The following is a 25320-nucleotide window of genomic DNA, read 5'->3' as shown; positions in this document are numbered from 1 at the left end:
GGAGGGAGAGAAGGGAAGCAGAAAGTGGCTTCCAGAAATATCCAGTAGTAGTAGACTAGAGAAACATCATTATCAGAGTTCCCGTTGTGGCTCAGTGGGTTAGGAACCTGACTAGTATCCATGAGGATGTGGCTCCTATCCGTGGCCTCAATTAGCGGGTTAAGGATCTAGCATTGCCATGAGCTGTGGTCACAGATGCAGCTCAGATCTGGTGTCGCTGTGGCTGTGGTGTAGACTGGCAGCTGCAGCTCCGATTCGACCCCTAGCCTGGGAACCTCTGTATGCTGTAGGTGCAGTCTTTAAAAAAACAAAAAATAATTTATTGAGCCACCAAGATGTGTTGGCCACCTGCTGGGGCTACCAAGATGGAGGAATCTGCATCGTTGTTCTGCAGGAAAAGATTGCAGAGGGATGGGGGTGAGAATCTATGAGGCTGGTTAGGGAAAGGAAGAGAGAAAGGGACGGATTTGGGACCAGTCGTGAGACTCCCTGTTGAGAGAGAAAGGCAGATGGAGCAAAGGGCTTTCTAGGACAACCTGGTGACAGAGCTATTCTCAGTGGACCACGGGTCCTCGGCGGTGGCTTCCTGGATCACCACTCGCTTCCTGCCTGCTCAGGGAGCCCGAGTCTGAGAAAACCATGGTCTGTTCACCCTGGATTATGCCTGCAACTTGAACCACCAGTTTGAAAGAAAACAGAGCATTAAAACAGGGTCCTCAGGCATTCCCATCATGGCTCAGTGGTTAACGAATCTGACTAGGAACCATGAAGTTGTGGGTTTGATCCCTGGCCTTGCTCGTGGGTTAAGGATTTGGCGTTGCCCTGAGCTGTGGTGTAGGTTGCAGACGCGGCTCAGATCCCAAGTTGCTGTGGCTCTGGCGTAGGCCGGTGGCTACAGCTCTGATTGGACCCCTAGCCTGGGAACCTCCATATGCTGCGGGTGCAGCCCTAGAAAAGGCAAAAAGACAAAAAAAAAAGTAAAGAAAAAGAAAAAGTAGCTTTAATTGCCAGGCAAAGAGGGGACACAGCCTCAAAGACTGTGCCCCCCTGCCTTGGAGGGGTAGCGAGGCGTCTTAGTGTCAAGGGGCAGGGCGTGGTCAGCTCCTGGACATTTTCCTGTCTCGGGGGTGATGAGGTCACTGGGAGTCAGCGTCATGTCATTCACCTGGTTCCAGCTGGTCTGGGGTCTGCATGCTTGTGGGCAGTATCCAGTTAGCTTCTTCGCCCCGTGGGGGCTTCAAAGCAGCTCCAAGTACACGGCTCAGAATATTATCTAGTCTTTGAAGAAGAACGGAAGGTCCTTGACTTTGTTGAGTGGCTAAATTATTATTCCAGTTTTCCTTTTTCTCTGTATTTTCTCACTTCTCTGGTTAAATTGGTTTTTTTGTTTGTTTGTTTTTTGTCTGTGTGTGTGCTTTTTAGGGCCGCTCCTGTGGCTCATGGACGTTTCCAGGCTAGGGGTGGAATCAGAGCTACAGCCGTGGGCCGACACCACAGCCCACAGCAACACCAGATCCGAGCTGCATCTGTGACCTACACCACAGCTCACGGCAACGTCGGATCCTTAACCCCCTGAGAGCGGCCAGGGATTGAACCTGCAGCCTCATGGTTCCTAGTTGGATTCGTTTCCGTTGCGCCATGACAGGAACTCCCTAAATTGGTTCTCTAAAGTTTTTCTATAGATAAAAAGGCAGGCGGAGGACATGAGTAGGGGGGTGGTTTCACTCTGGGAGGGCCTCCCAGGATCCTGCTCAGTTGCAAGATCTCAGAGGCTGGTGTAGAGTAGGCATATACATGGATGTGAGACAGGTTTATATCAATTCCAGGAGAGGAGATCCACCATGGCGTGTTAAGTCAGCAAGAGGTGTCAGGGCGGTGCTGAATCTTTTTTTTTCCTCCCATTTTTCAAAAGTTTTACTGAAGTATAGTTGATGGTGCTTAATCTTTTGAACTTGACACGGGGGACAATGATGCCTTCCGTGGAGGCACTGCTGGGGGCACAGTCTGGGAGGTCATAACTTGTCCCAAAAGGGGTTTTCTGTTGCTTTCTGCATTTACTTGGTGACCAAATCCTGAGCCCTACGATTTTTAACATCTCTTGATTTTTATTCCTTCTGCCTAAAATGATGATAATTTCATGCTAATTGGGAGCTCAAGAGTGTCAGAGGCAATGAGACATCAAGGCTGCCATGGTGAGCTCTGAAACATACAGTATAGTCCTCCTGCACACATGGAGAGGCAACCACCCCTTATTCAAGGTCGAAGGGAGCAAGGACCACACACACACACACACACACACACACACTCATCATGGGCTGGCCAGATAATTTCAGTATTTCCCCCAACCAAATGTTTTCTCAAAGTTGCTATTAAGGAATCAAAAAAGCCGACTTTTCCTTTCTTTCTTCCTCCCTCCCTCCTTCCCTCCCTCTTTCTCTCTCTTTAGTTCTTTCTTATCTTTCTTTCTTTTCTTTTTTTCTTTTTTTGCTTTTCAGGGCCACAGCTGCAGCATATGGAGGTTCCTAGGCTAGGGGTCGAATTGGAGCTGTAGCCTCTGGCCTACCCCACAGTCACAGCAATGGGGGATCTGAGCCATGTCTGCGAGCTACACCACAGCTCACAGCTATGCCGGATCCTTAACCCACTGAGCAAGGCCAGGGATCGAACCGACAACCTCATGGTTCCTAGTTGGAATCAGTTCTGCTGCACCACGATGGGAACCCCTCTTCCTTCCTTTCTCTCTCTCTCTCCTTCCTTCCTCTTCTCTCTCCTTCCTTCCTTTCTCTTTCTTTCTTTCTCCCTCTCTCTCTTTCTTTCTTTCTTTTTCTACTCCACTAGTTCAGTGCTTAGAACACATGAAATGATCAGCCTGCAGGGTGCACTGGGGAGGAGCAGAGAACTTCCAAGGAGGCAGCCAGAACTTCAGACAGGGGAGTGATGTGACCCTGGATTGAGTGGGACAGTGAGGGGCAGAGAAAGCAGGGACCCTGTAGGCCTGGCCTGATCAGTGTGTGTCCCCCGTGCCACGGCGCAGGTGACTGCTGGCTGCTGGCGGCCATCGCCTCCCTCACCTTGAACGAAGAGCTGCTTTACCGCGTGGTGCCCAGGGACCAGAACTTCCAGGAGAACTACGCAGGAATCTTTCACTTTCAGGTATCATGCCTGGCTCACGGCCATTGATGCTACTTTCCAAAATCTGGAGTCTCACCCCAAGAATCAGAAATCTGGGGTTGTGGCCAGTTAGCCTAGGTTTTAACAATGCTTCTGGAGGATTCTGATGCATGCCTGAGTTTGAGAACCATGGCTTTTTTAGGGTTTTTTTTTTGCTTTTTTTTTTTGGTCTTTTTGCCATTTCTTGGGCCGCTCCCGCGGCATATGGAGGCTCCCAGGCTAGGGGTCGAATCGGAGCTGTAGCCACCGGCCTACACCAGAGCCACAGCAACGCGGGATCCGAGCTGCGTCTGCAACCCACACCACAGCTCCCGGCAACGCCGGATCCTTCACCCACCGAGCAAGGGCAGGGACCGAACCCGCAACTTCATGGTTCCTAGTGGGATTCATTAACCACTGCGCCACAAAGGGAACTCCTTTTTTTGCTTTTTAGGTTCCCAGGCTAGGGCTCGGAGCTGTAGCCACCGGCCTACACCACAGCTCACAGCAACGCCAGATCCTTAACCCACTGAGCGAGGCCAGGGATCGAACCTGAAACCTCACGGTTCCTAGTCGGGTTCATTTCTGCTGCGCCACATGGGAACTCCCGAGGACCAATGCATCCACACCATCATCCATCCTCTCCCATCTTCCTGGGGCCATGTGGCCTTGAGGAAGCACCTTGGAGAGTGGGTCAGGAGGAGTCGGCCCGAGTCACCCACTGTCACCTCTGCCTGAGGCTGAGCAAGTTTTCTTTTCTTTTTTTTTTGGTCTTTTTGCCTTTTCTAGGGCCTCGCCCATGGCATATGGAGGTTCCCAGGCTAGGGGTCCAATTGGAGCTGTAGCCACCGGCCTACGCCAGAGCCACAGCAACACGGGATCTGAGCCGGGTCTGCAACCTACACCACAACTCACGGCAATGCCGGATCCTTAACCTACTGAGCAAGGCCAGGGATCGAACCCGCAACCTCATGGTTCCTAGTTAGATTCATTAACCACTGAGCCACGACGGGAACTTCTGGGCAAGTTTTCTTACCCACCAACTGCCACAGACTCAATGTCTCCTGCTCCCGCTGGCCTCACCTATGTGGATGGAGAAGAGACACAGATGCTGCTCGTAAGGAATGCATCAGAGGTCCTGGGCTGGGCACTGGTCAGCACAGAGGCTCCTTCTGAGGTCTGCTGGTGTTCACTCTGCCTCTCCCTCCAACCATGATCGGCGCTGCGTTCTTCTCTCCCTCAATCCCGCAGTTCTGGCAGTACGGCGAGTGGGTGGAGGTGGTCGTGGATGACAGGCTGCCCACCAGGGCCGGGGAGCTGCTCTTCCTGCACTCCGGAGAGGGCCGAGAGTTCTGGAGTGCGCTGCTGGAGAAGGCCTATGCCAAGTAAGTGGCCAGGGAGCTGGGAGATGCCACCGCCTCCCTGGAGATCTTACTCACCCTCCCCAAACCCTGGGTGCCACGCCCAAGTCTTTCCCGGCACTCAGACCCTGGGTTCAGTGTCCCTCAGTAACCAAGTGAAGGCACATTTGGGGATAGGGCTTAAAAACTCAGCTCTGCCCCACATGAAGGTGTACACTGGGACCACCGCTTAGCCTCTCGGGCTAAGAACCTCACCTTGGTTCTCTCTCCACACCTACTCCCGGGTCAGTTCTTAGGTCAATGTGAATTTTTAAAAGAATGACAAAGGAGGAGTTCCCGCTGTGGCTCAGTGGTTACCGAATCCAACTAGGAACCATGAGGTTGAGGGTTCGATCCCTGGCCTCGCTCGGTGGGTTAAGGATCCGGCATTGCCGTGAGTTGTGGTGTAGGTGGCAGACGCAGCTCGGATCCCGAGTTGCTGTGGCTGTGGCGTAGGCCGGTGGCTACAGCTCCGATGAGACCCCTAGCCTGGGTACCTCCATATGCCACGGGAAGCGGCCCTAGAAAAGGCAAAAAGACAGGAAAAAAAAGAATGATGAAGGAGAGTGATAAAGTGAATGTAGTCACATCCCACACTCATCCAAGTCTCCGCCCTTTGCTCAGGAGACCTTCTCACTGGCGTTCAGTGTTCAAACTCTTCCCTCGGTCTTTTTAATTCATTTCAATTATTGGTATCCTTGTCTGCAGCGCCTGTTCCTCCCCAACCCTATTCCCAAAGCCAGCCCTCAGGGATTCCCCTCAGTCTTGAGAGAGGGTCCCCCCCCCCACTTGTGCCCCCAGCTCCCCTGAAACCCAAGAAGCCAAGGTCGGTTCTGAAAAGATTGCACTTTGCTCTTTGGAAAAGTGGGTGTGGCTTGTGATCTCAGGATCTGAGATCCGTTCCTGGCCAAGTGCTGAGCTGGCCTCATGAAAGGGTGCCTGAGCCCCTTACTGGCCCAACAGGCAAGACTGGCAGCGCCCCCCCTCCCTGTACCTTCCAGACCAGCGGCGTCCTGGCACCACTCCCGCCCCATCCCACGTGGTCCCCTGCTGGGGTTGTGAGGGGCTGTGGGTGATGCACGTGTTCTCACTTTTCCAACAGGCTCAACGGCTCTTACGAGGCTCTCGCTGGAGGGTCCACAGTGGAGGGGTTTGAGGATTTCACAGGTGGCATCTCTGAGTTTTATGACCTGAAGAAGCCGCCAGCCAGCTTGTATCAGATCGTCCGCAAGGCCCTCCGTGCGGGGTCTCTGCTGGCCTGCTCCATTGATGTGAGCTGGGACGGCTTCTCTTTGTGCCCCTCCCATGTGTGGCAGGGAAGGGACTGGGCAGGGGGCTAGAGGCGGGGAAGGCTTTGGGCCAGAGCAGAGTCTGGGGCTTACTGGGCAAGTTGTGTGACATATGGGTCCCTAGCGCATGGGAGCCAGCTAAGACCTAGTTATGGGTAGCAGCTGGAGTTGTTCTCATAAACTCAGAAGCTGTAGGAGTGGGGGTTCCTGTTGCGGCTCAGCAGTAACGAACCCAAATAGTATCCATGAGGTTGGGGGTTCGATCCCTGGCCTTGTTCAGTGGATTAAGGATTAGGCGTTGCCTTGAGCTGTGGTGTAGGTCCCAGAAATACTTGGATCTAGCAATGCTGTGGCTGTGGCATAGGCCGGCCGCTGTAGCTCTGCTTCGACCCCTTAGCCTGGGAACTTCCATGTGCCCTAGAAAAGAAAAAAAAAGAAGAAGCTGTAGGAGCCCAAGTGTTGAGCCCTTTAGTACTGCAGGAATTGCTCTAAGAACGCAGACTTGACTCCTGGATCCTGGGCCCTAGCTTCGCTCTTTCCTTTTGCTAAGTCATCTTCGGATCTTGGAAAACACGAATATGGTGACTGACAAAACAGGATGGGCTTTGAGATCATTGAAGAAAAGAGAAGCGGTTCTGAACCAGGGGTGGTGCCCTGTCAGGGGGGCTGGCTGTATGTGGTTCCAAGGTGGCATGGAGACTGTGGCCTGGAGGCCACCAGCCCTGTGGTCTGCAGTCACCTGCCCTCCACTGCCCCCCCCTCCCGCCCCTTACCTGGCGACCTCACACACGTGTGTGGATGACAAAGCAAGAACAATCCCCCTTTCTTCTCTCCATTAAAAATCCCAGCAGGATATGTGTGTTTTTGGTGGAAAAGGGACGTGGGGCTGGGGGTGGGGGTGGGGTGCTAGTGGGGAGGGTTCTCTGAAAACAAGGGCCTGTCCAGAGCAGTTGTCATGGATAATTAGTCTTCTGCAGGCAGCATAGGGTCCCTCCTGGAGAATAACTGACTTCCCAGCTTCCTGTGTCATTTGAGAGGCTGGTAAGTCATATTCCAGGGCTGGCAGCCACACAGCGCCCACCTGGAACAGCAGGGCTGAAGGAAGAGTTCTATTTTCCTGAGGTTAGGTGTGGCACCTGCACCCCAGCTCTGCACCGGGGCCCTGCAGCTAGGGGCATATCTTTGGAAAGCATCATAGGGCTGGTCCCAACAAGGTCAGGGGCAGCCACTCTGAGTGGACTTTATTCTTAACCCAGGTCTCCAGTGCAGCTGAAGCAGAAGCCATCACTAGCCAGAAGCTGGTTAAGAGTCACGCCTACTCCATCACTGGAGCGGAAGAGGTAAAACTGGTTTGTTTGGGGAGCTAGGGGGTGTGGGGGGGGGCGATGGGGAATCTGGCCCCTCCCACCCTCAGCTCTTGCATATTACAAGGGCCCTTCTGCCTCTGACCCCCTCAGCGATGGATAACGGAACCTCTCTGAGCTCCAGGTCTGTGGGTTCTAACTAAATGCAAACTCTCCTCTGAGATGTGGCCAGAGAGAGGGAAAAGGCTTTGGAAGAAAGTTGTAGAAATTGTCAGATGAATCTACATTCATTCTAAGGAGTGTATTTGTGTGGGAAAAGCAGTGGAAACCCTTAGCATCCCCAACGTGAAAAAGGCAGTAATACCTGCCCTGACTTTCAGGGTAGAGTGTGATAGTGGGAGGGAACACAGGTGTTCTTTACTCTCCAACTCAAGGAGAAAGCATGTAAGGAGCTAAACTTTTCATTATTTTTATTTGGTATATTCTGCCTACTTTCAGAAAGGACGTGCTGTGGTTTACAATGAAAAAGCATAGATGCAATGAAACCATGCAACGAAGACAAAATACACCAGATGAGCTAGGCTAAAGACAGTGTTCCAGTTGAGAAATTAAATTTGCTTTGAGTTTCCCGATGGCCAAGGCAAAAAGGGGAAATGCAAAGGCCACCTCCGGTTTTGTTATCTATTAAAAGAGTATGACTGTTCGTTATGTGTGTTGGTGTTTCACAAATACGCCCTGTAATCAAGTCAATTCCAAATATGAACTGAGCACATATGTGTAAATATTGGACAAGGGTGTATCGGAAGATACACAAGAAGGTGAGACACTGCAGGCCTAACGGTTTATCATGTTTGTATGCATGTATGCAAATCACACATGGGGGCTTGTGGAGAGTGCTTCATAGACAGTAGGGGAAGGTGAATGACGGATTTCTGAGTTTTCGCATTGAGACAGACTGCCTGGGGGGCATCCTCCAACTACCACTTCGTTAACTACCAAGTTAGTTAACTTACTAATTAAATGAGCTGATAATGCACCTGAAAGGCCCAGCTCTGTGCCTAGTCCACACTACCTGCTCAAGAATTGCTAACTGCTCTGCCTTTGGTATTTGTTTGTTTGTTTGTTTTTTGCTTTTTAGGGCCACACCTGCAGCATATGGAGGTTCCCAGGCTAGGGGTTCAATCAGAGCTACAGCTGCCAGCCTACACCACAGCCACAGCAACGCCAGATCCTTAACCCAGTGATCGAGGCCAGGGATCAAACCTGCATCCTCATGGTTCCTCAGGACAGGAACTCCTGCCTTTGGTGTTTGTGGGAGGGCATTTATTACCTTATAATAAGGCCCGAGTCAGGAGTTCCTGTTATGGCTCAGTGGGTTAAGAACCCAACATAGTGGCTCTGAGGATGTGGGTTCGATTCCTGGCCTCGCTCAGTGGGTAAGGATCCAGCGTTGCTGCAGGCTGGGTTATAGGTCCCAGATGCGACTGGTGTCCTGTGTTGCCCAGGCTTTGGTGTAGGCATGCAGCTCCGATTCATCCCCTAGCACAGGAACTTAAATGTCTCAGGTGCATGAAAAAAAAAAAAAGAAAGAAAAGAATTGAGTCAGTCTTAGCTATAAAATCTACATCCAAGTTAAAACAGAGAGAAACTTGTTTTCATGTTGGATTCATGGTTTATTCAACCAGGTTGTGAAAAACAGAGCAACAGGCCAAGGCTGGAAAACATGTGTTCAAAGAAAATAAAAAGGGCTGTTTAGTGACCTCGGAGGAATTAGCAATCGGCTCAGGTGCGAACACAAATGAAGGGCAGCGGGTGTGGGCGCAGCATTTCAGTTGCCTTCGTGTGTGGCCCTTGCAGGTGGATTTCCGGGGCCATCGGGAGAAGCTGATCCGACTCAGGAACCCCTGGGGCCAAGTGGAGTGGACCGGGGCCTGGAGCGACAAGTAGGTTCTTTCCTCCCTCCGCGGATCCGCCTACCCCCCACTCCGCCGCCCCCGCCCCGTGGGAAGGCCTCGTGCATGACACGCAGTGATCACGGGACCCTCGGTACAGCGGCAGTTGCAGTCCACGAATCACACGGCCTCCTCAGAAAAGAGTGTTAGATGGTGCCAGGCTGGGAAAAGCCAAACAAAAGCCACTCAGCTGTAGTCTTTGATCCCGGATCTCTGCTTTGGCATTTGCGAGTTTGGCAGCTCAGTGGATTTTTGCCTAGCGCCGGAGGGGTTTGCCTGTTTTCTGTCTCCCTCCACTGTCAGCCAAAGGTGAGGCGCATCACTCAAATCGGAGCTTTTTCACTCCACAAAGTTTGGTTACGCTGATAAAGGCCAAACCCCTCCGGGCTAAGAAGCAACACGCCTAGAAAGAGGCGCTCAGCCTTAGGAGCCGTGGCCCCGGCAGGCAGCGGTGGTGAATGGGAGGGGCCCGCGCGCTCCGCAGAGCTCATTACCTGTGGGTATTGATCTCTCCTGACAAAGCCATGAATGGTCAGAGAGGCAACCAGTCAGAGAGGATGACTGGACACGGAGACCTCCCGTGGTGTCCGGGACAGCTGTGCCCCGGAATCCATGCACTGGTGCACGTGGAAGGATGGAGAGAGGTGGCGCCCTTTCTGGCCTAGTTATCGCAGCTGGCGTCGGGGGAGGGGAGGCAGGTTGGGGCTCGGGAAGGATTGCGACTTCGCCAGTGCCATTGAGGAAGAGCCACCAGAAATGGGAGTAGTCATAATAACAACCCCCACCCCCGTTTGTGGTCCGTGCCTGCACGGGTTGGAAAAGCATTTCTAGACTCCCATGGGGATGAAAAGAAAGTAGAGTTTACTGAGATAAGAGATGCTGCAAGTGCAGCAGGACGATTTCCTGATAGTCTGGGAGAGCTGGCAATGAACACACTATGTCAGGGTTTTTTTGTTGTTGTTTTTTTTTTGTCTTTTTGCCTTTTCCAGGGCTGTTCCCAAGGCATATGGAGGTTCCCAGGCTACGGGTCTAATTGGAGCTGTAGCTGCCGGCCTATGCCACAGCCACAGCAACCCCACATCCAAGCCGAGTCTGCAACCTGTACTACAGCTCACAGCAACGCCGGATCTTTAACCCACTGAGCAAGGCCAGGGATTGAACCCGTAACCTCATGGTTCCTAGTTGGATTCTTTAACCACTGAGCCACGATGGGAACTCCTTTTTGTTGTTGTTGTTGTTGTTTTATTTTTATTTTTTTTTTTTTTGTGTCTGTTTTTATAACCCAGGGAGTGGAGAGGTCTCTCATGATACCTGCTGACCTGCTGGTTGGTTGGGGAAAGAGGGGTCTTAGGGGACACTTGCTGGTTGTTTGGGGGCTTATAAGGCCCCTGGAGGGGCAGGTGAGGAGAGGGCCACATAGCTTTCCCAGGCGGGGCAGGAAGGAGTAGGCCAGGTTGCTCCAGGTGGGGAAGAGAACATTGCAATGAGACATGTTGGGTGATGATGAGAGCCTGTCTTGGCCAGAGGCTTTGAGTTCTCTCTTTGAAGAGGCCTTTAAGTTCAACACCCCCCAACCTGTCCTTAAGCCTCCCGTACCTACATGCTGTCCCTACTCCGCAATGCCACCAGGGCTTTTGAAGGGCACTCGATTATGTTTATGAATGAATCACACATCCCTACTGCGCCTCCCAGTGGCGCTTCCTTTCAGGTGTGTGTCATGAAGAGATGCTTGTCCCTGGGGCCCGAGATCACCTGCTGTATTAAATATTTTTCATTCTGCTGCCTATGATGGAGCAAAACCCAAAACCTTAACTTCTGCCAACTGCCCAAAAAGGATGTCATAGCTGAATGAAAGTGAAATCCTGAGTTTTGGCCTCGTTTTCACCAGCAGCTGTTCCCCAAGCTGCTTACAGGGCTTATCTGACTTGATCATCTTTTCCTGATGCCCCCCAGTCTCTAATAGGCTGGGATGCGTCCAAGGCTGGGGGGCGAGGTGGTAACTGGCAAGGCCTGCAGGCTCCACCATCTGGAGATGCAGCTGGGGGTGCTTATATGTGGCTGGGGTTTGGGGGGGCACTGCATCTCTGAGGAAGTACCCCAGCCTCAGCCTACTGTCTTTTTTTTTTTCTTTTTTTGCTATTTCTTGGGCCGCTCCTGCGGCATATGGAGGTTCCCAGGCTAGGGGTCGAATTGGAGCTGTAGCTGCTGGCCTACGCCAAAGCCACAGCAACTCGGGATCCAAGCCACGTCTGCAACCTACACAACAGCTCACAGCAACGCCGGATCCTTAACCCACTGAGCAAGGCCAGGGATCAAACCCGCAACCTCGTGGTTCCTAGTTGGATTTGTTAACCACTGCACCACGACGGGAACTCCATCAGCCCAAAGTCTTTATTTATTTTTTTTATTTTTTATTTTTTGTTCTTTGTAGAGCCAGAGCATATGGAAGTTCTCAGGTTAGGGGTCGAATCGGAGCTACAGCCTACACCTCAGCCATAGCTATGCCAGAGGTGAGCCGCATCTGCGACCTACACCATAGCTCATGGCAACACCAGATCCTTAACCCACAGAACAAGGGCAGGGATCAAACCCGAGTCCTCATGGATACTAGTTGGGCTCATTCCTGCTGAGCCATAATGGGAATTCCCCAATGTCAATGTCTTTAAATTAAAACGACACTTTTTTTTTTTTTAAGTTTCAAAAAGCCAACTGGGAGATTGAGATCAGATCTCCAATCCTCCAACGTGTCCCCTAATTTTTGTAGTTAGTGAGCCATAGTCATTTAGAGGTTTAGTTCTGATCCAGGTAATGTTTCCATGAATTAAATGGGCCCTGGTCCCCCCCGCCCCCCGGCCTGATCCCTCAGGGTCCTGTGAACACCCCTGGATGGAGAGGTTGGGCTTGGGTGTGCCCCAGGTTTTACAAAGGGAAGGGGAGGAGCTGACATGTTGCTGAAAACAATCCAGGAAAGGATTTTTTTTGTCTTTTTGCCTTTTCTAGGGCCACTCCCGCGGCATATGGAGGTTCCCAGGCTAGGGGTTGAATCAGACCTGTAGCCAGCGGCCTACGCCAGAGCCACAGCAACGCCGGATCCGAGCCACATCTGCAACTTACACCACAGCTCATGGCAACGCCAGATCCTTAACCCACTGAGCAAGGCCAGGGACCAAACCCGCAAGCTCATGGTTCCTAGTCGGATTCGTTAACCACTGAGCCAGGACAGGCACTCCGAGGGATTTTTTTTTTTTTTTTTTAAGGTGGATCTCACTAAGGCTCCGTTATTTAGACATTGCGTACGTGTTTCAGGAAAATCTAACTTTGTAAAGGTCAGGTAGCTGGAGGTGGCATTTAAATTAACAAAATATGTGGATAGCGCCGTGGAAAGGCCACCAGCAGGGGGCCTCACGGGGGTGACATTGCTTCAGGGACATTGCCGTCAAACTGAGCCTGACTGTCATTCTGCAGGCTCAGAGAGTGGCCCACGCTCCTGTGCCCAGCGGTGGTCACTCCCTCTCATGGTGCCTTCACGTCACACTGAGAGATAAGCCAGAATGACATTTCCCCATAAGGTTAAGGACAGGAGGTGGCCTTTCTGTGACTGCCATTGTCACCGCTCCTTGCTGGGACGAGCCCATGCCTGTGACCAGGTCTGGGGGTCTGAATGTATATATATGTATGACTGGGTCACTTTGCTGTACAGCAGACATTGACAGACCATTGTAAATCAACCATAAGGAAACATTTTTAAAGAATAAAAAAAGAAAAGAAAGAAATTAAGGTAAGGCTTGCCTGGAGAGTGAAATTAGAGCAAAGCTGCATGGCTGGGGTCACCCTGCTAGTGCCAGTGGAGTCCAGTCCCCTCCCCAGACTACGCGCCCCCCATCCTTCTACCCTGGCGAGTTTTAGGTGGTCCCCATTTCTGGCCCTCAGGGAGAGGTTTAGCGGCTATGAAGAGCTGGCCTTGCAGCAAACCCTTCAAGAACAACCACCTCTGCTTCTCCTTAAAAAAACAAAACAAAACAAAAAAAACCCCAAAACTTTAAGGAAGTTCCCATTGTGGCTCAGTGGTTAACGAACCCGACTAGGATCCATGAGGATGCAGGTTCCATCCCTGGCCTCGCTCAGTGGGTTAAGGATCTGGCGTTGCCATGAACTGTGGTGTAGGTCACAGATGCAGCTTGGATCTGGTGTTGCTGTGGCTGTGGTGTAGACCGGCAGCTGCAGCTCCAATTCGACCCCTAGCCTGGGAACTTCCATGTGCTGTGGGTGTGGCCCTAAAAAGACCACCACCGCCAACAGCAATGACAACAACAACAACTTTAAATCTTGTTCTTTTTTATTTTTATTTTTTCCCCAGTGCACCAGAATGGAATTACATAGATCCCAGACAGAAAGAAGGGCTGGACAAGAAAGCCGAGGATGGAGAGTTTTGGTGAGCATCCTCTGCCAGAGCTCTGTCCCCTTCGTTGTGGGTTTGTCCCTGGTCCAGACACAGCGGGCCTGTATCCAGGTGGTCCAGGAATTCACCACTGTCCCCTGACGGGAGGACTCCACCCCTCCCTCTCCCACCCTACTCCCCCCACCACCCTTTTACCCCAGGGTAATTCTGCCTCTGTACCAGTAGTCTGAGCCCCAAGGAGGATTAGCTCTCTGCCCATCTCCTGAGTATCCAAATCTTTCCATTGAAATAAGAGCACTGTTTCTATCTTGTTAAGTCTAAAATTCAGCTTAGCATCAAAATAGGATAACTCCCTTCATGCATAAGCTAGGGAGGATACCAGGGACATTGCTAAGAATATGATGTGGCTTCGGAGTTCCCGTCGTGTCGCAGTGGTTAACGAATCCTACTAGGAACCATGAGGTTGCGGGTTCGGTCCCTGCCCTTGCTCAGTGGGTTAACGATCCGGCGTTGCCGTGAGCTGTGGTGTAGGTTGCAAATGCGGCTCGGATCCCACGTTGCTGTGGCTCTGGTGTAGGCCGGTGGCTACGGCTCCAATTCGACCCCTAGCCTGGGAACCTCCATATGCCGCGGGAGCGGCCCAAGAAATAGCAACAACAACAACAACAAGACCAAAAAAAAAAAGAATATGATGTGGCTTAGAGGCCATCTCTAGGCTGGATGCCAGTCAGAGTTACAGAAAGAAACCTGGAGGTGGCGGCTTGGATGACTCCCTGGGGGTCTCCAGTTTATGGTTGAGTCTTTGCTGGTTGGTTAGAGTGTGACTTCAAGGAGATAGAATTCAAAGCTTCTGGTCAAAACAAGAATAAACAGGAGTTCCCTTCATGGATCAGTGGTTAACAAACCCCAGTAGGAAGCATGAGAATATAGGTTCGATCCCTGGCCTCCCTCGCTCAGTGAGTTAAGGATCCGGCATTGCTGTGGTGTAGGTCAAAGACATGGCTCGGATCTGGTGTTGCTGTGGCTTGTGGCTGTGGCTGGCAGCTGTATCTCCAATTCAACCCTTAGCCTGGAAATGTCCATATGCCATGGGTGTGGCCCCCAAAAAAGCAAAAAAAGGCAAGAATGACCAGACCCTTACCATCAACACCGATCTCATTGTAATGCCCCCTCCCCGACCTGGAGCAACCTGGCCTACCCCTTTCTGCCCCTACTAGGAAACGTATGCAGCCCACTCCTCACCCCACCCTGTGGAGGCCTGATAAGCCCCCAACCAACCAGCAAGTGTATCCTAACACCCCACCTTCCCCAACCCATCAGCAATATATTGAGAGACCTCTTCTCTCTCCCTGGGCTATGAAAAGACCTGAGCCTGGCATCAGCTCTCCTTGGTTATCAGGAAATTGTGCCTCTGTGCTAGCAGCTTCTCTTATCTCAGTAAACTCTCCTTTCTCTTCACCTCACTATGCTGGAAAACTCTTTTTCTGACCCACGAGCACGGACCACGAGTTACATATGGGAGGGAGGTTCTTTAAGAACAAAGGAGGGAGTTGCCGTCATAGCTCAGCACTAACAGTAATGAGCTTGACTAGTATCCATGAGGGTTCGATCCCTGGCCTCGCTCAGTGGATTAAGGGTCCAGCGTTGCTGTGAGCTGTGGTATAGGTTGCAGACACGGCTTGGATCCCAAGTTACTGTGGCTGTGGCCTAGGCCCCTAACCTGGGATCTTCCATATGCCGTAGGTATGACCCTAAAAAAAAAAAAAAAAAAAGGAAAAGAATGAAGAGGTTGTGAACAATAGCGAGGAGTTTGGACAATGATGCCCATGAATTGGGACAGTGGGCTGGAGAAAGGATGCCCGTGAGCCCAGGGCCTTAGCTCTGTCCAGTGCCCACTGGGTGTGCCCTGCATCACCTCTCCAGCCCAGCTCTCTTGACCCAAAGCCCATTGGTCCCTCTGCCCCCAGGATGTCTTTTTCGGATTTCTTGAAGCAGTTCTCTCGGCTGGAGATCTGCAACCTCTCCCCCGACTCCCTGAGCAGTGATGAGGTGCAAAAGTGGAATCTGGTTCTGTTCAATGGGCGCTGGACACGGGGCTCCACGGCTGGTGGCTGCCAGAACTACCCAGGTGAGGCAAGGGGCCGCTTGGGTGTGCCTCCTGGTGGCTTGTGCTCCTGGGGCTGGGCGCCCTGATATGCTAGCCTTTGGACAATGCCTTAGCACTCTGGTACCCCTAGAGGCCCAGCTTCTTTATGGGGCTCAGAGGCCAGGACAACGAGGGTGGATGGTGGCTTTGCAGCCCCTCCCCTGGGCACCATCTCAAGTAACGCTACTCTTGAGCTTCTGTGTGTTCAGACTGTCTCTGCTTTGCCCACCTGCTCCCTGCCCCCCAAGGCTATTCTTTGTACTAATGTGCACTTGGCACCCTGCACTGAAGCTTCCTGTTTTTCTCTTATTCTTCCTTCATCCCCACTGTCTGGCTGGCATCCAGCCTGCTGAGCCATGGGACAGTGGCTAAGGATCTGCTAGAAGGAACCGGGTGTGGCCTCGCTGTTTCAGTAGACACATCCATCAGAGCAGCCATTCTGCCTTCTTTGCACCTGAGTCGGAGGTGGTGGGACCTGACAGCCTGGATCAGGGCGGTCACACAGGGCATTCAAATGACCACTCCCGGCTCCTATGGGTGTCGTCGGAGTTCCCTCCCTGGAGGGGATAGTCTGGTGCAAACTGTTGCCTTTACACTAACTGGGGCCCTCCTCTTACTTGATGTGGGAAGCCTTCCCCGTTGGAGGGAGGTGACTAATATCTCCATATATAGGATCCTCCTAGGTCGAATCGGCCGAGGCAGCACCAGAGGAAGAAACTCCGAAAAAACGGTCCCTCATCTCTAAGGAGAAACAAAAGAAAGCAAACCCCACTCTCTCCACTGCCCCCCTCCTCAGACCCCAGGCTCCCTCCTGGTTTGATGAGGACGTGGTTGATTGACGTAGACAGTAAGCACCAGGTCTGGATCTCATGACAGAGCTCATCGCAGGCCTGTGCTCAGGGCAGTGGATGCAGCATAAGAATAAAATCCCAGGGAGCTCCTGTCGTGGTTCTGCGGTAATGAACTGGACAAGTATCCATGAGGATGTGGGTTTGATCCCTGGCCTCGCTCAGTGGGTTAAGGATCCAGCATTGCCGTGAGCTGTGGTGTAGGTCACAGACGTGGCTCAGATCCTGTGTTGCTGTGGCTCTGGTGCAGGCCTGCAGCTGTAGCTCCAATTCGACCCCTAGCCTGGGAACTGTATGTTGCAGGTACGGCCCTTAAAAACAAAAAGAAGAAAAAAATCCCACGTGGACACAGTCCTGGGTCTTGCCTAGGTCTCTCGTTCTTTATTTCCCTCCAAGCCCCGCTCCTGTGTCTGATGATGCAGATGAGCATGGAGCAGAGAGAAAAGAGGGAGGCCCTTTCCTGCCACTGTTGCTCAGATGCTCGGTCCAAGGGCCGTGGGACCCTGGGAGGGTCCTTTCCCTGTTCTGTGCTTCAGGTTCCCAATCCTCAAAGTGGAGCCATAATGCCCGCCTTCGGAAGTGCTTTATAAACGGTGTAGTGTGATACAAATGAGACGTATTATCGTTACGACCCATTCTCTTCCTCTAGTTCTGTTAAGGACTAAACAAAAAAAATGTAGAGATTGCAGTAATGTTGCATGTGGGAGAAATTAAAATACGCTCGCCGTTAGTGAGCTCTTAGAAAATGTGGAGGAAATTTGTCTGGATCATTTTGGGAGTGTGGAGCTGCAGGGGTGCCTAACGTATCTGTATGCACGAAATCGCCACACTGCCTGTGCCACCAAACTAGCTGTCGGGAAGAGATGGATGGTCCCTGCCCTTTGGTGCTAATGTAAGTACAGAAGATTACAGAATTGCCTCTGTCTCCTCTAAACCAACAGATACTTGGCTTGAAAAATCTACACACTTCTGCCCTAAATTTCAAAAAAGCCAAAAAGCTGGATGTGGAGGCTCTGGGAAGGTGAAAGTTGAATACGTAATTTTATTGTTAAAATATACTAATCAGGAATTCCCGTCGTGGCTCAGTGGTTAACGAATCCGACTAGGAACCATGAGGTTGCGGGTTCTATCCCTGCCCTTGCTCAGTGGGTTAAGGATTCAGTGTTGCCGTGAGCTGTGGTGTAGGTTGCAGATGCAGCTCGGATCCCGAGTTGCTGTGGCTGTGGTGTAGGCCGGTGGCTACAGCTCTGATTAGACCCCTAACCTGGGAACCTCCATATGCCGTGAGAGAGACCCAAGAAATGGCAAAAGAAAGAAAGAAAGGAAGGAAGGAAGGAAGGAAAGAAAGAAAGAAAGAAAGAAAGAAAGAAAGAAAGAAAGAAGAAAGAAAGAAAGAAAGAAAGAAAGAAAGAAAGAAAGAAAGAAAGAAAGAAAGGAAGGAAGGAAAGAAAGAAAGAAAATATACTAATCAGTGGCTCTTGGTCCCCTGTAAATGCCTTGTTGTTTCACCAAGTTGGACCCTTCTTTAGGGGATCTAAGAACCTCTTCCTTTCCCATCCCTTCCTCCCCCTACCCCCAGGGCGCATCTCTATTGAAATTGTTGAGGCCATCACGCCCATCTTCCTCCGTCATACTCAGCTACTCGAGTCTGTTGTAGAATAGCTGTGTGCCCCTGGATGACCCGTTTGCCCTCTCTGTGTCTTGGCTTGTACAGTGACTATTTGGAGAGTGTTTTTTTTTTTTTTTTTTTTTTAAGGTCTTATTGGAAATGAAGCAATCTTTTAAGATATCATGGGTGGTGTGGCTGGCATGCTTCTTCTCCTCCTTCTTCCTCTTCTTCTCCTTCTTCCCGGGAACATGGAAGTTCCCAGGCTAGGGGTCGAATCGGAGCTGTAGCTGCTGGTCTACACAGCCACAGCAACGCCAGATCCAAGCCATCTCTGTGACCTACACCACAGCTCATGGCAATGCCGGATCCTTAATCCACTGAATGAGGCCAGGGATGAACCTGCAACCTCATGGATACTAGTCGGGTTTGTAACCAGCTGAGCCACAACAGGAATTCCAGGCTTGCCTCTTAATTGTCAGTTCTTAGCCCTCAGGCATTATTAAATAACCTGTGCCTGGGGAAGGTGTCTCCTCACTGTCGGCTGAGCCATCTAGAGGCCGATGGACAAAGCATCAGTGATCAGGGCCATTTGGGGCTGTGATCTGAAGCAGGGACCCATTAGCTGGGGGTGGCGGGGGGCATCCCAGGGGTCCGGAGTGGTCGTCCTTAGAGCCGGTCAGCAGAGGCCTCCTTGGTAGCTGGTCTTGATGGGATTTTGTCCTCTCTGTCCCAGGCTTTCCCCCTAGAGACCTCCTTCCTCCAGGAAGTAGGTTCAATTCACAGGCCAGGAGCTGGGAAGCTGTTCACTATTTCCCCAGGAGACTTGGAGTTTCCTTCCCAGGGGGGCTCAGTGTAGCCCTGGGACCACCGGACCTTGAATATCCCCAGTCAAAGATATCTGGGCCCCCAGTTGACCAAATGGACAGGGCGCAGAGTTTCCAAGGGCAGTGTGTGTGGGGGGGTGTCTGCTGGTATGTGGGCGGGGCGGGGAGCGCAAAGGAGATGCCCGACCACCTTGTAAAGAAAACTTGCCGAGGCCTGCCGACTGGCACAGATGGGCCAATTGTGCCTTCACGGGGGTGATCAAAGTGCCCCCCTTTCGTTCTGTTCTTCCTGATCTCCTCACCCTGCTTGGGGGGGAACCGACGTCTCCAGCCACTTACTGGACCAATCCGCAGTTCAAAATCCATCTGGACGAGGTGGATGACCACCAGGAGGAGGGCGTTGCTGAAGCCTGCTGCACGGTGCTGCTGGGGCTGATGCAGAAGAACCGTAGGCGACAGAAGAGGATGGGACAGGGCCTGCTCAGCATCGGCTATGCTGTCTACCAGGTACTCCGGAGCTGGCGCCATCCATTCCTGCACATCTGAGGTCTTTGGTCAGAATCTTTTGGCCAGCCATTGAGGCACATCTTCCTTCTTCTCTTTTTTTTTTTCTTTTTCCTTTTTTCTTTTGGTCTTTTTAGGTCTGCACTTGAGGCATATGGAAGTTCCCAAGCGAGGGGTCCAATCGGAGCTGCAGCTGCCAGCCTACACCACAGCCACAGCCACCCCAGACCCAACACTTGTCTGCAAACTACACCACAGCTTGCAGCAACGCTGGATCCTTAACCCGCTGAGTGAGGCCGGGGATTACATCCTCATGGATACTAGTGGGGTTCATTACCGCTGAGCCACAATGGGAACTCCAAGTGCATCTTCCTTATCCAGCATTCTCCTTGCTCCCCCCGCCCCCGATCTGTCTTCCTTCCTTCCAAAATGGCCTGAATTCCACAATTAGAGATTCATTCCTCTGGCTTAAGTCTCTGGTGTTAACATTGAGACGTGGGATTCATTAAACTTTGCCGTTGAAGGTTCAGGGTAAACGTATACTCATTAGACTCCTTCTCAGAGGACAGGGGCCAAGAAGGTGAGGGCACAAGGCACTTGAGGTGACACAGGGAGTCTGAGGACATCACAGAGTTGGGGAAGAGAGCTCAAGACCAACACTCTCTTCCTCCCTGGGCAACCTTGAGCCCTTGATGGGACATACAAGGCATGGGCTTAGGTAGAAGGGGCCACCTGGGTGTTTTCAGTTCTGGCGTCTCTGGTTGCAGGTCACAGCTGGCTCTGGCCTAGACGGCAATGCTGGGCTCCATTGGCCAGTTTTCCCCGGAAACCACCCCTCCGTAGACTTCACAGCCTCACAGACACGTTAGAGCCAGATCTCTAGGTCTTGAGAAGTCTAGCCAGGATCAGGTTGGACTCCCACCCCACCCCCCTTTTTTTTCGGCCTTGCCCATGGCGTGTAGAAGTTCCTGGGCCAGGGATGGAACCCTCATCACAGCAGTGACCCAAGATGCTACAGTGACCATATCCTTAACCTGCTGGGTCCCAAGTGAACTCCTGGAATCCACTTTATTATTCAAGTGAAGACCTCTTTATAGCAAATTCTAGAGGGACTCATGTGGGTTGTGTTGATACAATTTTGTTAAAAACGAATTTCCGAGGAGTTCTTGTCATGGAGCGGTGGTTAACGAATTGGACTGGGAACTGTGAGGTCGCGGGTTCGATTCCTGGCCTTGCTCGGTGGGTTAAGGATCCGGCGTTGCCATGAGGTGTGGTGTAGGTTGCAGACACGGCTCAGATCCCCTGTTGCTGTGGCTCTGGCATAGGCCATTGGTTGCGGCTCCAATTAGACCCCTAGCCTGGAAACCTCCATATGCCGCAGGAGCAGCCCCAGAAAAGGCAAAAAGACCAAAAAAAAAAAAAAAGAATTTCTGAGGGAAAATAGCATCCAATTAGAAAGACTGAGAGCTGGCCGGAGGCCCAATATCTCAGTAGAAATTACTGCGTGAAAAAGAAGTATTGTGATAAGAAACCAGTAGGGAAAAGGGCAATTGTCAGGCTCATACAAACTCCAGCCTCTTTGTTTCCCTTATTTTGGAACATAGGGCTGTAGAGTTAGGGATGTGTGTGTGTGTGTGTGTGTGTGTGTGTGTGTGTGTATTTCATGTGTGTGTATTTTGTGTTGGAAGAAAGGGAGTTGGGAGATCATTGCTGCTTGATGGCAGGAGAAAAGAATTTTAAATGTCAGCTCCGATTTTGATTCCAGCCTAGCTTTCCCATCCCCACCTAGAATGTAAACAGCACCAATCCAGAGTCTCTGTTTATAGGGATAAAAAACCCCAGAAAGCAGTGCCCGTATTATGCATATCAATTCAACACCTCTTCTGCAGCTCTCTGCCACCTGCAGGGGCTGTGCGGAAAGCAGAGACACAGAAGCACAGCCCAAGGTTGTTGCCCTCAGGGAGCTTACAATCGAGAGGGGAACCCCACACACATCCCACCAGGTACAGGGCAGCTCAGATCTGAGGTGACCGGGGCCAGTGCAGTGGGCTGAGACTCCTCAGAGAGCTTCGTGGAGGAGGAGACTTTTTGATCAGGGCTTCAGAACTGAGCTAGATTGTTCTTTCTTCCTTCCTTGTCTCTCTTTGTTCCTTCTTCCCTCTCTCCTTCCCTTTCTTTCTTTCTTTCACTTTTTTAGGGCCACACCTGCGGCATATGGAAGTTCCCAGGCTAGGGGTTGAATCAGAGCTACAGCCGCCAGCCTATGCCACAGCCACAGCAACGCCAGACGCGAGCCACATATGTGACCTACACCGAAGCTCACAGCAACGCTGGATCCCTAACCCACTGAGCGGGACCAGCGATCGGACCCATGTCCTCATGGATACTAGTCGGGTTCATTACCACTGAGCCACAAGGGAACTCCCTGAGCTGGGTTTCAAAGGTGAGGGAGAGAGAACATTCCACCAGAGGGGACACCTCGTGCTTCTTGCCAGCTGGAAAGTAAGTGACAGTTTTGGAGAGTAGGCAGCAGGTGCATACGGCCAAAAGGTGGGCGACATAGGGACAGTGGCCACCAGCTCTGCCTCCACTGGCTCCCCTTATATAACCAGATGAGCAAAGCATTCTTTCAAAGGGACATGAGCTAACACCCGGAAATAGCTTTGTGGGCACTGCGTTTGCTCTCATAAACTATATATACAGCATGTCAATTTTTCCAACATCAGTTTATAGCTGCTTATAAAATAACCCATGTATGTGATCCGTGGACTTTCTTCTTAGAGCCAGAGGCATATAATTTTGAGCATGACACCTATGAACACGAGCCGCTTTAAAGTTCGGTTGAGGGGGTGTCCAGCATTGTGGGGCGTGACTGAGGGTGTAGGGAGTAGCCTAGGCTGTGGAAAGTACCCACTGTGGGCGGGCGGGAGTCTAGGGATTGAGGGGGTCCCATTCTCTAACCCCTGCAGCTGCCTCCTCTGCCTTTAACTGTCTGCAAACTGGAGTCTGGCTTGAGGTTGGAAACCTGACACAGATTGAGAAGCAGCCAGAAACTCCCCCGGAAGCTAAAGAGCCCTGCTCGGCTGGCCTCCTCTCTCTCCCATGTTAGCTTCCTGCTGTGACATCGGGCTCCTGCCAGGCAGGCCTGTCATTAACATTCAGGATCCTGCATCTCGAAGGTGACTGTCCCTTTCCATCTGTCAGTGGGCGAGGCCAGCCTGTTCTCCAGCCTGGATGCTCTGACTGGGACCCAGGCCTGGCGGCTGGCTCCGTTCCTGCCCAGAACTCAGGGCAGTGGATTCAGAGCCCACTGCCCGAGGAGATGGGGGCTGAATGGAAAGATTGACAGAGTCCCCGCCAAGGGGGTGAAGGCAGGCAGGCAGGAGGGCGAGGCTTGTCCCCTGACGACCTCTGCTCTCCCAGAGGCCTCTCTCTCTGGGGGTTGTTGGTTTTAGACTAAAGTATAGAGGAGTGACAGTGACCGGGGACTTCTACCTCTGCGGGCAATTGTGGTGGGGGCTCCAGAAGGAAGCCGCCAGCTGATGCAAATTTCCCCTAATTTTTTTTTTTTCCGAGTTGGCAGTTGCCTGGGGACCTGGGCCCCGAACAGTGCCCTTCACGGTCTTTTGCCCAAAAGAGCGTTCCGGGGGCCGAGGCAGGAAAAGGACCAGAGGGGGGTTGAACCCTCTTCTTCCCCCCTGGCCTGGGGGCCTCCCACTCCACAGCTGAGATCTGTGGGCGTCACCTTTTCCAGTTGCAAATAATAGGGCCTAATTCTACCTAGACTCGTGCAAAAGGAACTTACCGGCTCAGGTAACCAAACCCAGGGAAGGACAGGATGCGTGGAGCAGGGGACTGGCACATGCTCAGGACGCTTTCTGTCTCCTGTCTGGTGTCAACAGCATCCTCCCTGTCTGGCTTTCTGCACCATCTCCCTAAGATCACCCACATAAAAGAAGGCCGCCTTCTCTTGGTTCCAATTCAAAATCCTAGAGAAGCCTCTCCTGGGACTCAGCTTGGGTCACGTGCCTCTTCCTGGACCAGACCCATAGTCAGTGGTGATTAAGTGGTGCCTCAAGCTGAGTGAGACCCGTTTCTGGCCAAGCCCCGTGATCTGGAGGCCAGGTCTGTAGGTCTGGAAGATGTTAGCTCTCATTTAAACCCCTAGGTTATTATTCCTAAGAAATTGGGGTTCCTTCCGGGTAGATTATACCAAGAGAAAACCAAGTTGAAACTTTAAAAATCTTTCTTTAGGATTTCTAGGGCTCAGGGGTATGCGGATGGCCTTGAAATTCACCCATGACTTTCCAGTTTCAGAAATGCTGATCAGTCATTGCAGCATAGACTTCCTCTCAGGGGCCTAGGACGGCACTGTCTGGCTGCCAGATGTGGGGAGGCATGCATGAGGAAGACAGTGGCACCTTTGAGTGACCTGCTCTTTTCTCCTGTCCTGTAGGTCCCCAAAGAGGTATGTGGGCACTGACGGAGGTGTTCCTCCTTTGGTAAGGAAGCTGGGCTGCCTCCTCACATGGGCACCCGGTAGCATCTGCTGCCTCTGATGGATTCCGGTTCTCCCACGAACAGACTCTCACCTGATCCAGTGAGCGGGTAACCCTGAGAGTGGGTGAAGGCAATGGGGTCCCAGCCACCATGAAGGGGACAGTGATGACCTTTGCCCCCTGTGTGCCTGCTGGTTTGATCCAAACAAGATGACTGTGGCTCACTTGGGCTCCTGTTTACCTAGCCTACAGAATAAATGGCCTGACATCTGATAAGAAAAGGAAGCACCAAATTTATATTTTTGGCTCCTGGCTCTTCTGGTGCCTCTTCAGTGATTGACAGCTGGGTTAGAGAGACAGGTCATCGCTATCATTCTTGCATCTGGGGTTTCCTGTCACTGTCCCCAGCCTCACCTGGTTGTCCTAGCTGCCTTCTGTGAGAAGGTGTCATCAACACAGCCAGCACAGAGTCAGACCCCAGATCATCCTGGCCCAGCAGGCCTCTCTCGATGGCACACTGGGGACACCTGGGGGCCCTTAGAAATCTCCATGGCCAGGCTGCACCCCACCGATCAGAGTATAACCTCAGGGGGTGGTTCCAGTGTGCAGCTGAGGTTAGAAACCGATGTCTGGGGCTCCCCCAGCCGGAGTCTGCTGCGCTGTGAAGCAGGGCGTTTGCCATGCTGTTCCCCCCCTGCTCCCCTGGGTTCTCAACCTCGGCCACCTCGTAGCATGTGTCAGCGAGGCCCAAGTTCACAGGCTCCAGCCCCGGCCTTCGGCCAAGGCTGCCGACCACTGGTCACCTGGCTTGGTGGCCCCCAAAGTGCATGTTATTTGTTATGGAGGCAGCAGATCAGGGGGTGGACGATTTAGAGCAAATACCGCTTGGCCACCTGAAAGTCATTACCTTCAAACCTGAGCTAAATCTGATCCATGGTGGTTCCCATCAGAAATAGCCCATTTAGGGAGTTCCCGTTGCAGCTCAGCGGGCTGAGAACCTGACCAGTATCCACGGTGATGCTGGTTCGATCCCTGCTCCCGCTCAGTGGGTTAAGCATCCAGGGTTGCCATGAGCTGTGGTGCAGGTCGAAGTTGTGGGTTGGATCTGGCGTTGTCCTGGTTGTGGTGTAGACCTGTGGCTACAGCTCCTCTTGGACCCCTAGCCTGGGAACCTCCATGTGTGGCCCTAAAAAGAAAGAAGAAAGGCAGCCAGCCAGCCCCATTTCTATGAGAGGCCCTCTGCGCACACAGTGCAGCTGCCCAGTGCCCTCAAGGTGTCGCTGTGGAGCCCGTGGTCTGCAGGTGCCCCCTGGGCCTGTAGTAAGTGCTTCCAAACCACTGCTCAGAAAGCCCGGGGTCCCACCCCCGGAGTCTCTGATTCTGTAGGTCTGCGAGG

The 25320-nt window shown here is 52.1% G+C and overlaps 1 protein-coding gene across 1 annotated transcript in view; it reads left to right on the top strand.

The window, feature by feature from the left end:
* Positions 1–25320, top strand: part of CAPN8 (calpain 8) — a 66605-nt gene that overhangs the window by 23191 nt on the left and 18094 nt on the right. The window contains exons 3-11 of the mRNA XM_047755312.1: positions 3035–3153; positions 4402–4535; positions 5653–5821; positions 7096–7179; positions 9001–9086; positions 13453–13527; positions 15462–15622; positions 19253–19428; positions 23882–23893. Coding sequence (XP_047611268.1) covers positions 3035–3153; positions 4402–4535; positions 5653–5821; positions 7096–7179; positions 9001–9086; positions 13453–13527; positions 15462–15622; positions 19253–19428; positions 23882–23893 — 1016 coding nt within the window. The remainder of the gene's footprint in view (positions 1–3034; positions 3154–4401; positions 4536–5652; positions 5822–7095; positions 7180–9000; positions 9087–13452; positions 13528–15461; positions 15623–19252; positions 19429–23881; positions 23894–25320) is intronic.

Source organism: Phacochoerus africanus, chromosome 12, assembly GCF_016906955.1.
Source record: "Phacochoerus africanus isolate WHEZ1 chromosome 12, ROS_Pafr_v1, whole genome shotgun sequence".
Classification (NCBI taxonomy): domain Eukaryota; kingdom Metazoa; phylum Chordata; class Mammalia; order Artiodactyla; family Suidae; genus Phacochoerus; species Phacochoerus africanus.
The sequence above is the reverse complement of the archived record's forward strand: the minus strand, read 5'-3'. Positions and strand labels throughout refer to the sequence as shown.